This window comes from Pieris rapae, chromosome 3 (genome assembly GCF_905147795.1).
Source record: "Pieris rapae chromosome 3, ilPieRapa1.1, whole genome shotgun sequence".
Taxonomy (NCBI): domain Eukaryota; kingdom Metazoa; phylum Arthropoda; class Insecta; order Lepidoptera; family Pieridae; genus Pieris; species Pieris rapae.
This window is the reverse complement of record NC_059511.1, coordinates 2,881,502-2,894,098: the sequence shown is the minus strand read 5'-3', so window position 1 is coordinate 2,894,098 and position 12,597 is coordinate 2,881,502. Positions and strand designations below refer to the sequence as shown.

Below are 12,597 nucleotides of genomic sequence, written 5' to 3'. Positions count from 1 at the left end.
CGATATTGCCACGAGGGGTTGCCGGACGATCGGCTATCGAATCTATTGTTGTTTCAGTCACTCTCTTTGTTATGGCACAGGGTATCCTTTTCTACGTACCATGAAGTTTGCTATGAGTGAAGTGTGCCTGTTGCTATATTCTGTGTTTTGCGATCTTCTGCATTTTGACAACTACTTAAAAATGACTACTATCTGGTCTAAAGAGACAATTACTGATTTTATAAATGAAGTACATTTGCACCCTGAGTTGTGGGATATAAAAACCGACAAATACAAAGACAGATATGCTAAAAAACATGCATGGCATGAAATCGCTGAAAGGTTTGGCATAACAAGCAACGAGGCTTACAAAAAATTCAGAAGCCTAAGAACGTACGCAAATAATGAGGAGAAAAAGAAGAAAAGTGGTAGTGCTGGTGATAAAACAGTAAAGTGGTTTGCTTACGATGCAATATCGTTCCTCTTTAATCAAAATACCGCGAATATTGGATTAGATAATGAAAATTCAACTTCTAACGTAAGTATCTTTAATAAAGTATTTAAGACATAAAAAATACACATATCTCTGTATTAAATGGATTGATAAATTGAACTTCTTCCCTCTGAATGCTATGTTATGTTACTGAATGTTAAGTTATCTTGAACTCGTTCCTTCTAAATATTTATCTTGCCATACTACTCGCCCCAGCTTATACGGAAAAGTTTTCTACAATACGGCGTGCTCGAGATATTCTGTAGTTACCGTTACCGTTACGTTACGTTACATACACGTTAAGGAGATCCAATGTTCAAATCTAACGTATAGGGCTTGCAAATATTCTCTGTTAAGGGAAATGCATCGTCTGCCAGGAAAATATACCTACAGTGTTAACATTTCACGGCCGGGGAGGGATTCAGGATGTAGAATGTTAAGAGTTTGACGCAGAAGTGCTTTCCCAAAAGCTGTATGTCTAAAAACTCCCCCATCAGATTTACTTCCTTGAACTCCAGGATGTACATATAAAAAATTGTAACGTGCATCTGTTACAGCAAATAGCACTATGCTATAAAACTGCTGCCACTGTTCGGCGGACAGGTAATTGCGATATGTTTGCCATCTAGTTCATCCAAACAGTGAGGGAAATTCCAACGATCCTCGAAATCTTTGCAACTTGTTTCCATTGTGTGACTCCTGACGGTATCTGAAAAATGCTTAAAGATATACTAACAATTTCATGCATTCACAGGCGACTGAAACTACACACACTGACATCAGTGCTGGCCCGCGTGAAGTCGTAGAATCAGAAACAACTGACTCTTTGGAAGCTGTCGCTACTACTCTAAAACCACATACTAAAAGGTCCAGGACTATAGATCCAATATTTGAAAAGGCTCAAAATATTATACGCGATGCTGGCGATAATAAAAACGAATATGCTGCTTTCGGAGAGCATGTTGCCAGCAAACTGAGAAAATATGACGATTACACGCGTTCGCAGGCCGAATTAAAAATCATGCAAATACTGTTTGAATGTGATATGACAATGTACAGAACTCGAGCTTCATCTACATCTACACAGAGTCCTCATATTAATAGCAGAGGTGAAGCTGGTACTTCACAAAGTCAATATTCAGACTTATCCTCACCACCTCCTCAAAATTGATGAAGATGAGAGAAAGATGGCCGGGCAATTAGTTGCCAATAGTGCAGCCATCAATTGCAGCAAAACATGGCCCGTTTAGAAGCCCCAATATATTTGTAGATAGCCAATAACCACTAAAATTCAAAATTCAAAATCATTTGTTCATGTAGGTAACATAATGTACACTTATGAACGTCAAAAAAAGAAATATACATTAAATGCTTCTAATTTTAAATTTACTGCCAGTTCTCAAATCAAGGGAAGAGAAGAGCTGGAAATAAACTCTCCGCCACTCTTTTTAATCGCCAAGTTTTTTCTTTTACACAATATTTGTAAGGAGCTGCAACCATTACACCATGTTCCATATGATAAAGAGTAAAAAAGAATAATAAAATAAATGAAAAACAAAGATTTGTCCTCTATCAGCAGGAGGCATGGTGAAATATGCTATAATGCACATACATACTCGTGAGAACAACACGCAAATACGTAGTAGAAACAACATATACCTATCACCGCATACACGAATTCAAGTACGACCAGTCACCACAAGTAGCACCCGTTTACGAGTATGACGCATGGCCAGCCATCGGCCCCCTCGCCATATTTTAGGTAGAGAGACAACCCGACGCATGGACGCCGACATTGCCCATAGACGTCCAGAGATATCCTGCTTATGACCTTTTAGGTAATGGTACGCTCTTTTCATAAAGGCCCCGAATTCTTATCGGTTCGGAATTGCTTCTTCTGCAAGTTGGTTCAACAATGTCGGTACCTTCTTGTATCCGACCGTGATTCACATTTCACGTTTTATAACAAAATTTTGCGAATTACATACCAGTCAATTTACTAAAGCCATAGTGAATTATACATTTGACACCTTCCTTCATCACACTGTTAGTGATACAAAAAAACGTTGTATAGTTTTTGAGTGGCCGTAAAAAGAGCGTACCAATTCTCAAAGAGACTGGCAACACACTTTAGCCCTCTGCAATTAGGAAGGCATCTTGCCTGTTTTCGTTTGTTTTATAAACACACAGTTATATAAGTTTTTAGTCCCATAGATACATTTTAACAATTGAAATGGGCAGGCCGTCATTCCCCAACTGAGAATTATTTTAAGCATTTTATGACGGTCATTACCACTATATGGAACCAGGTACCCACAAAAGTATTTCCGAACCGACTCAGGGGCCTTCAAGAAACGGCATACCAATTCTTAAGCGACCTCTGAAAATTTATCTCCTACCCGTTTTTTAAAAAAATGCGCCTAACAATGTACCTATAGCTCATTGTTTAAATATCTAAATTTAGACTATAGTAGACGGAAGTAATTATTGATCAATTCAACTAAGTAAAGACGTAACATAATACGCGACTAGTGCAATAAAGTCTTATTTATTTTGCACTTGAAGATGGGTTATTTATAAACGAGATAAAATAGTATCGCTATACAAATCAAACGAACTTTTTTAAATACGCATCTGTCACAGTGCCCTAATTTGCATATAAAATATTTATTTTTTATTTTATTAATGCTCTTAAACATAACACGGGCTACAACAAGGAAAATCAAAGAGTTATGAAATTTACTAGGAATATGATATACATGTGTGAAATGGCATGGGAACTGCATAACGCTAACCAGATTCATGCAACTTACTTGCAATCTAGTAGCCTGCTATATCACAGCATGCAAATCCCGATAGGATTTTCGGTATCAAAGAAGTTGCAATTACAATACATACAAATAAAAATATTTATACTATTAAGATAATCATAAAAAGCAACGTGTACTTAATTCAGGTAATTGTATCACAAGTACCTCATAAGCCAAGAGTATATTTTATTAAATCTGCAATTATTTGAGGTAAATCTAAGTATGTTTTTGCCAGTTACTAAGTAATATTATTATTTACTTTTAACAACTCAGTACTTGGTTGCATTAAAAGTGTATTTAACGTTGATTTAATAACTTTATTATTCTCATGCTTTCCTGTTTTTTCGGAAGTTGTTTTTGCGAACTTTTCCACAATCAACATTATATTTTAGTAAATATATAAAACCTTACATTATTTGATAGTTTTTGAGTATATCGCATACACACAGGCATATATGGCCGGGATATTTATGTGTTATAGGTAAATCTAGCGTTCTTGTCTGTTATAAATATACAGTAATCAAAAGCCACATCGATAATATTCCCCCTTTTCTCACAAAATAAACTCGCAAAATGATTCCTCGATTTCCTTTTAAATCTTTTGCCATTCATAGAACCGTCCTAGAATGTAAATCTGCTATTCCTAGGATGTATAAGAATCATAAAATAATAGATCAGTGCGCTACTTTTTTAGGTCTTGGCCTAAGATTTCTGTATATGTTTAATAATCATTGTTAATCTAATGAAACATCATATGTGTTAGCTGATAATTCTTAAAATTGACCCCTTACTCAAAACATTTTCTAATAATTTGGCTAATTTAAAAATAATTTGACTGTATATATATAGTTTGTAAGGAGTTTGATTAGCAATAGTTATTAAGTATAAAGCTGCTGCGGTGTTTGCCTGTTAAAGATGCAAAATCAGTATTATTGCTTTCTATGTAATACCCACAAACCTTTTATTATAAATAAATATTATGATAAAAACGGGTCGCGCGTATTTTTTCCAGTTCAAATATTAAAAAACGTATTTACTAAATATAACGTGGCTTACCAAGGGTATATAAACTTTCACCTAAGTTAAATTAATATTACTTATTTTGTACGTATTCAATTACTTAAACTTTATTTACGTCAACATGATATTCATATTTTTATGTTTTAGTAAAAAACATTGAATCTTGTTTACCTTCAAATACGTGTGTGCAGTTCGTATGTGTGTAGGTACGTACGTACAAGCACCGTGAACAAGTTAACAAGTTATTCAATGGTGAAAATTACGAAAATGTGTGTAATTTATATAAGTTTTACTACAAAAAACTTTTGATTTGCATTCTTCGAACCGAGTCGTAGGTATTGTAAAAACTTTGTATGTTAATCATTGAACGTATTAAACCTATCCGTACCATAAATGATTCTAGCGTTGTTTGGGTTAATAGCTATCTATTAGCCAGGGTCAGATAGCAGACAATAATACGGCAAGTCAGTAAATGTAGTACCTACGTAGATAAGCTAAATACTCTTAGAACTCAGCCTTAAAATGCTAGTTCAGTGATCACAATATGTAAATCAAATAACCTTGGGTTAAAACTTAAATGACCGTAGTGACTCCGCCGTTTTCGTAAATATTCATATCCTATTCAAATAGTTTGAATATTTATTCAAGTGTACTTACCAAGTATTTGCAGAAAGCTGTCCTCCAGCCGGATTGTTGAGGAGAGGAGGTAGTCGGTCCCCTCCAGCTCCGTGGGTGAGAGAAGTTCGCTCCGCATTTTGTCACTTATTCACTTAACTCTCGGTTCAGTTCAGAAACACATACTAGTAACAACTAATTACACTAAACAACTTAAACTTTATGATAAAAAATAAAGGCGCGTAGCAGCGGCGTGCGCGCCGCTCGTAAACTCGATTCGACTCGCGCACAGCTGATTCCGCAGTCTTCACTATAAATAAGCCAATGCAATTTAACACACAGTTTACTTATTAAACAGTTGTACAATTTTATATAGATAAGAACTGTGCTCGTTGTAACACTATGCAATAATCTGTGAAATCGTATATATTCTTAATACATAGGTTACGGCATAGACTTCACTTTTAAAGCTTTATATCATATTATCACCTTTATATATGTAGGTAATTTTAATCTATACATTCGTGCTTATTTACGATAATCATTGGCATGTGTAGATAAAAGTTTCGAATACTATAAAAGTATTATTAATTTAGAGATTGTTGACAAAATATGGTTGTATAAAGATACCGTTACCAATCCAAGTATGATTTTATCCAAACGATTATTATATATTATACACGTTGAGTTCCATGGCGAGAGTCGAACCTTCGATACCCTTTGGCATTGGCTCAATTCCAATAAAAAAATGTATTACATTAAATGTACCATATTAATATCGTATTATTGAATACAATCTAAATGTTTTCTTAAATTATATTACATCATTTATTTTTATATTAGTCCAGAATTTCTTTTTACAATAATGCATGGGCATTTGAACAAACATTCATATATTGAATAGTCATAATGATTAACTATTGTTACATCTTCGTAATACTATTATTATGAAAAAGTATGAGGCTGTTTTACTTAACCTAATATTTATCACTCCTGTTACACTGGTGATGATATGAACCCTATGTAGTTTCTTTTACTCTCTTGTTAAAATAATTGATAAAATTTTATTAAGTAAATTTCTACTTGGTATTAAATACATTATAATTATCAATATTTTCCTATAAAATATTGTTAATTCGAGGCTAAATTGTTGTTAAGAATCGTATCTATTTCAAGAGCCAAATGATATAGATCTTATCGTAGCTAAAATTTAGAACATAAATATTTCTTAATCGTACGTATCAGACACATAGCTATGTCAATAAAATTAAGGTCATTTTAAGTTTTGATAATATAATTCTATGTTAGAATATAAAACGGTTTCGTTTGTGTAAAACATACGTTAAAATAACTAACGAAAGGATTATTAAATGTAGTAACTAGTTTTACCCTCCCTCTACATTTAAACTTAATGTAACTTAAATTATAGTACTTGAATAGGTGAGAAAATGCCTAAAACGTCTCAGATCATAATTTATCAAACAATTAAGTTTTAGCGTACTTATAACAATTTTTATTATACAAAAAAATTCAAGGTAGCACCGGTGACCTTCAAAGATTTTCGATGTTTTGACGTTAATTAACATGGACGACAGGTTTGGAGGTATACAAAAAATAAAACAAAAAATGATTACAAAAGATTTATTACGTCATACACAGGTAAACTAATAAGGCACTTATTGCATATTGCAATATTTATGATTTTTAAATGGCTATAATTTGTACATGACAATTGGCACTTGGAGATTAGAATCTCGCTATAAAAATTCTAAAAAATATATAACTTAACACTAAGATCAACACGGACGGAAATATACTAGCTTATTTATAAATTTAAAATCCTTTTAATTTGATTTTTCAAATTACATCAATTATAGTAATACACATGACTAAAACATTGTATTTTTTTTATTTAATAATAATTACGTTTATTATATAACCGGTATAACAGATACTTAGGCAATCTTTATTTTATATTAGTAGTAGAGATTTTCCTATTACATAAAAATATTATAATAGTAAATCTGTTAGTTACTTTGTGATATTTTAAAAGGCTTTTTGCCTTTTAAATTTCAAGAAGGATTAATTTTTTTATGGGACAGGAGGTCATTTTGAATGCTGGCCTTTTAAGGAATGGAACGCTGATTGATGGGACAAACTAAAACTAAATATAATAAATATTTATGACATATCTGGATTATACATTAAATTCATAGATTGAGATTCAAATTATTGTATTATTATATTCTTAATTAAAGTAAAAAAATCAATATTAAATTATGTTTATATAAAAAATAAATTTGTCGTATTGCAGCATTCAAGTAAAGAACTCAAATCTCTTCACAGCGTAAAACACAATGACAGAATGAGAAAGAGTGCTTCATTTAAGCGTGCAATGAGACTGAATAAATAAGTGGAATCACTTGTCTAAATTTCATTGGACCTAAATTTTCGAGACTGTTTTTGATCAAAATACAATTGTATTTGTGTAATTTAGGAGTGACAGTTGACAATTGACTTCCGAACAGGTAGTAAATTTACAATTGCTTTAATTTGTATTTTTTTTGACGTTCAAAAGTGTACATACTTGTTTACCTATATGAATAAAGATATTTTGAGTTTGAGTTTGACAATTAACACGTAAAATCTGGACGTTTGTTTACAGCAGGGTGCGACGCCATCTTGCATAGATAATAGTTTTGGCGGGTTTTTAAAATTATGAATATTTAAGTATTTATTTGATATTATGAATATTATATAATAATGATTTTAAATCTTGTCTAACAGCCCCTTGTAAAATGTAACATGAAATCGCGAAATGGGTAAATCCGGATGAACGGGTAATGGAGATAATGTGGCACATGTTAATGCAATCATACTTCATATATTGGTCATGCGTATTAAAATTCGAAAGTTAAAGTGGCAAATTAGACCAAAGTCCTATACAATTTCATCCATTCTTTGTTTTGAAGTACTTATCAAAAGTTAAATATTAATAATACAAGTAAATTTAGTTTCGAATCTCTTGATTTTTACTTAAATATATAAATTAACAGTAATAACTGGATTTGTGAATATTGAGTATAAAAATATAAAAGAATATGTCTTATCCGAAATTATAATCTCATTTTCATTAAAATTTAGAAAAAAATATTTTACAGTAAGATTTTCAATTTGATTAACGATTTCTAGAGCCTTATTCATAAACACTACGGCCCTTGTTTTAAGTCGTATCTCGAGTCCCAATATCGTTCGAGTCTTGGTAAATCTTATATATAAAAGAATTTGACAGCTAATGAAACTAATTTCGAGAATTTTTGGAGTTCGGGAAATTAATTAAATATATCTTCGGACAGAAAAACTCAGAAAGAGGCTAATTGCAGAGTCCCTCAGTACTCTTCCGTCTCTTTCTAACAATTACTTATTCGCTGTAATGAGAGAAAGGAACGATACAATTACACTATCTCTATGTATTCCATTGTTTGCGGAAACTATTCCATCTTATAGCCATTATCTTTATAGAATGGGGTAAACTGGCAGGAGGCTCATCTATATTTCGATAGAATATCGAGATATTTAGTGATATTGCTGCACACACACACACATTGGCCGAGTTTATTGTCAATGTGTGTGTGTCCTTACACATACAGATTGACAATAAACTCGGTCTGCATTGCCGTTAAGCAATTGCCACGCTCTTTTCTGGAAAGATGAAACTGTTAGCTCACACAAAATCATGGCTCATTTTACATTATAATTTTAAAAATGATATAAAAAATTATTAAGAAATTCATTTCTTTTTATCTAATATTCGTATATAATACGTAAGTATGTGTTGAGAATGGCTTAACAGATTACAGTAAAATTAAAGCTCTCTACTTACTACTACACAGTAAAATTAAAACCTAATTCAAACTGATTGGGCGTCGACTTCCTCTCCATAGTCGAGATCGTCGTAACTGAGGTCGTCATCTACCGCAGTCTCCGGAGTCTCCAGACCACCTGGACATGCCAGACATCTGGAAAAAATTATATTAAAATTAGATTTTGGGCTGATGAATTCCTATTCATATTGTTTTATACACAACTGAACAGGCGTTTGGCCACAATCCAATTGATGATAAGTGAGATGCCGCCTATTGGAAGACAATTCTATCCAGGACATAAATATATATATATATATATATATATATATATATATATATACATTTTCATTAATAAATACGAGATAATCTAAGAACTATATGTATAGTTGAATGCATAAAAAATCTTTATATACGTCAAAATTACGTTTTAGTGACAAATACTTTAAATGGGAGGTCTTACTGCTAATAGTTTCTTCCGAGACGTAAAATTACAAACATTAAAAAATAGAATATAAAATAACATGCAAAAGTAAATGGTTGTATCGATACAATATTGTTAATTTTGATATGTATTACCTTGCGCGGTCTGCACGTCTACAGGCAATAGTGGAATTTATAAGTAAACCACATTATATACTCTTTAGTATGACAGTTACTACAGTTAATATAAAATTTCCAAAAAAGATGAAAAAAAAAATAGTATAACTGTAATTTTAATAATTACTTACGAATTTTAGGAGTTTATTCGCCTGAAGCGGTATTCAAAAATGAACAAAATTTTAAAAACACATAAGACGCCATATTTTAAATGTTTAATAATATTTTTTTTAATAAATTTGTTATAAATGGTCTATAAATATTGTTTCTATTTAACATAAAATCATATAAATAGTTAAGCGACACCTGCGTATGTAATATAATATGATTTGTACGTCAGTGTATGTTAATGCAGGTGTTAGTGGCCTTGGGACGCAGGTGTCTGCTTTGTATTCCATAATGCGGAGATAAACACAATATATTTGAATACCTAATTTATAAGATTTAGAAAGAAAATGCACTTCATAAAACGCTTTTTAGTAGGATTATAAATCCCCCCTCTCCCCCTCCATTTCGTTACGTAATACTTAAACACTCCCTAATCTAAACCATTTATCATCCAATACTCCAGTATAAGCCTCTAAAATGCTCCACATACTCTACAATTATTCCGTATTGTTTCCACTTTCGTATTAATAGAGCGGCCTTACGATTTCGCGTAATCTATTAACATCGATTGTTTATAATACCGCGAATTGTGAAATCGTACCTGCTCTCGTTTATCCCGTAATTTATACATTTATCGCCCACGCACTCGCAGCATCCATCGTGGAACCATCTGGAATTCATAACAATAGCGTTTAAACATTATAAATGCTAAACAGTCTTATGGCACAGTTTAAAAAAAACTCATCTCTCTCTCTTTTCATTGCAGCATAAACACAATATGAAAATGAGGGCATTATTTAAAATACGGTCACTACACTGATTTAGTCTATAAACAAGAGTAGAGGTTATAAAATAGTATTAACATTAGAATCAAAATATTAAATTTATATTATTAACTACTATATTATAAAAAGACATGTAAATATAATAAGTAATTGGATTCAACCCCACCTGCAATGGATAGTATTTCTAATATTTTTAAAGACTTAAACATGGAAAAATTAAATTCTTTCAACTGTTTAAGCCTGAATAAAGTTTCAGTAACTTTTTATCTACAAACATCATAGACAAGACATAACATTGAATCAACTTTTGTACATTTTTTCTATATATTTTTTGACATATGAGAGATTTATCTAAATCTCATCAATAATCTGCATTTTTACATGTATTATTTCATAGAATACATTACCTAAAGCTATTGGAGCCCATTGATCTGCAAGATGCCTTACACTTGGAGCAGGACATGCATTGAGACATATATGCCACAGTACAGTTAAAAGTGAGAATGTCACGACTAACCGGCTCAGAATCTTGTTCCACACTTTCTGAAATTTAAAAAAACTTCCATTCAATATAAATATATACAAATAATAATTTTTAAACATTTAAACAATATATAGTGTTGTTGTACACCTGTGATTTTGTAATGACCATTTCATGTAATAAGTCATACAAGTGTAATAAATATACTTGAATCAGCAAATAAACAGAAGTATTAGAAGATAAGATATGTAAAAGAAAACTAATCCTTAAAGAATATTATAGACAGTTAAAATAGTTGGCTTTGCCACAAATAATCTTTTTATAAATTCCTGGAAAAGTATTATGACATTTCTCAGAAAGCTTTATCAAAAATTGTTAACTGTTCCAGTTTTAGATAACATTCAATATAACTGTATGGCATAAGAAGAATAAGCTGTAAAAATTGGACCTTACACAGGTAGTTTAAACATTCCTTAATGAAATGACTCATCAAAGGTAACTCAGCAGGGGATTTCTGAGAACTATTAAAGATGGGAAAATTTGATTTCTGTATAGGCAAGGCAAAACTATTAAAATTTGATACCTATTTTACATGTTTTTAAATAAAATTAACATAAATTAGTTTTTCAAGTCAATTTCTGAAGTAGCTTTTTGAAATACAAGTTTGCCACAAAATTTCTGAAAAAATTATTACCAAATTTTGAACAATATCTTCACAACTCTAACTTAAAAACTAAATGTTAATCAACAGATATTAGAAAACAATATATCTGAATAAGTCTATTCCTCTTTAAATGTTAAACGTAAACAATAAACACACCATTGTGTCACCTTTCACTTTACATTTGCCACATGTAATTATAGGAATAGAATAGACAAATGTTAATATGATGAGTACTTGTAGTACTACTGAAATGCTTACGGAGATGATACACCAACTGCCTCTCTGCAGCTGGTTGGAATGCGGAGATATCAAGGTCTACAGGGTATGTTATCGATAACCATCTTTGCTGAGGGTCAGGTTCTCCAGTTAGGGCTGCAAACAAGCCTGGTACATTGTCTGGTAACTCCTCAACATATGATGATTTTGAAAGCTCAGTTTGAGTGTCATTTGGTTTAGGACACATATCTATAAAAAAAGATATAAATGAGTTTCATTAACACATTAAACGTGTACAGTGGAAGGCTATTGACTATTGCAAGTGCTTCACAATTATTCTATACACTAATCGTAACAGATACTTACCAACACAGCTGCAGCACTCATAGTACAATGTGCTAAGGCAATTGAAGCACTCTTTACAGCAAGTACAATCTTTGAGATCACATTTGCAAGATTGAGTAAGCATACACTTGGAAACAACACTTGCACATATTGCTTCGTTACAAGCGTAAATTATGGGCACGATACATAAAAATGCAAAAGTAACATAAAACTTTAATGCCATTTTGAGGAACACTTAATAAATTTGTATTATAATTATTAGTTATTTAAACGGTTGCACTGTTTTTAAACATACACTCTTTGGTGTAGAAATAACAAATTTACGTATTGTAATATAACAAAGTAGCTATTAACAAATATTTGTAAATTCAACAACGTAAATGTATTGACAACCTTCCAGCTTCGCGATGCTACTGAAATGTGAATTGTCAAGTAAAGTATAAAAGTTTATAACTTGACGCACGGCGCACCCGACGCACAAGAATAACAGCTTTAAACACAGACTTAACAGTTGGCCGCTACCGATTGACAGAGTACTGACTTATTGTAATTTGTAAAGTATGAACTCGCAAATGTCATTTGAAAATGATCAATTTGTTAATACGCCCTCGCGCGCGG

The 12,597-nt window shown here is 31.8% G+C and overlaps 2 protein-coding genes across 2 annotated transcripts in view; both read right to left on the bottom strand.

The window, feature by feature from the left end:
* LOC110991551 (transcription factor HNF-4 homolog) overlaps positions 1–5,353 on the bottom strand; it is a 34,368-nt gene extending 29,015 nt beyond the window's left edge. The window contains exon 1 of the mRNA XM_022256947.2: positions 4,960–5,353. Within this exon, the coding sequence (XP_022112639.2) occupies positions 4,960–5,056 (97 nt within the window). The 5' untranslated portion in view covers positions 5,057–5,353. The remainder of the gene's footprint in view (positions 1–4,959) is intronic.
* A 1,191-nt stretch (positions 5,354–6,544) lies between these two features.
* On the bottom strand, positions 6,545–12,452 carry LOC110991847 (twisted gastrulation protein homolog 1-A). The gene is made up of 5 exons (XM_022257383.2): positions 12,001–12,452; positions 11,677–11,883; positions 10,681–10,816; positions 10,090–10,158; positions 6,545–8,936 (listed from the first exon to the last, which is right to left on the bottom strand). Exons 1-5 carry the CDS (start codon positions 12,200–12,202, stop codon positions 8,828–8,830), a joined length of 723 nt encoding a protein of 240 aa, XP_022113075.2. The 5' UTR covers positions 12,203–12,452; the 3' UTR covers positions 6,545–8,827.
* Between the last annotated feature and the right edge of the window lie 145 nt (positions 12,453–12,597).

Excerpts from the sequence above, each read along its gene's own strand:
- LOC110991847 (XM_022257383.2), bottom strand. The coding sequence starts at position 12,202 with ATGGCATTAAAGTTTTATGTTACTTTTGCATTTTTATGTATCGTGCCC. Across the intron at positions 11,884-12,000 it reads TGAGTGCTGCAGCTGTGTTG|ATATGTGTCCTAAACCAAAT; the intron begins GTAAGTATCTGT and ends CTTTTTTTATAG. Across the intron at positions 10,159-10,680 it reads ATGGGCTCCAATAGCTTTAG|ATGGTTCCACGATGGATGCT; the intron begins GTAATGTATTCT and ends TATGAATTCCAG.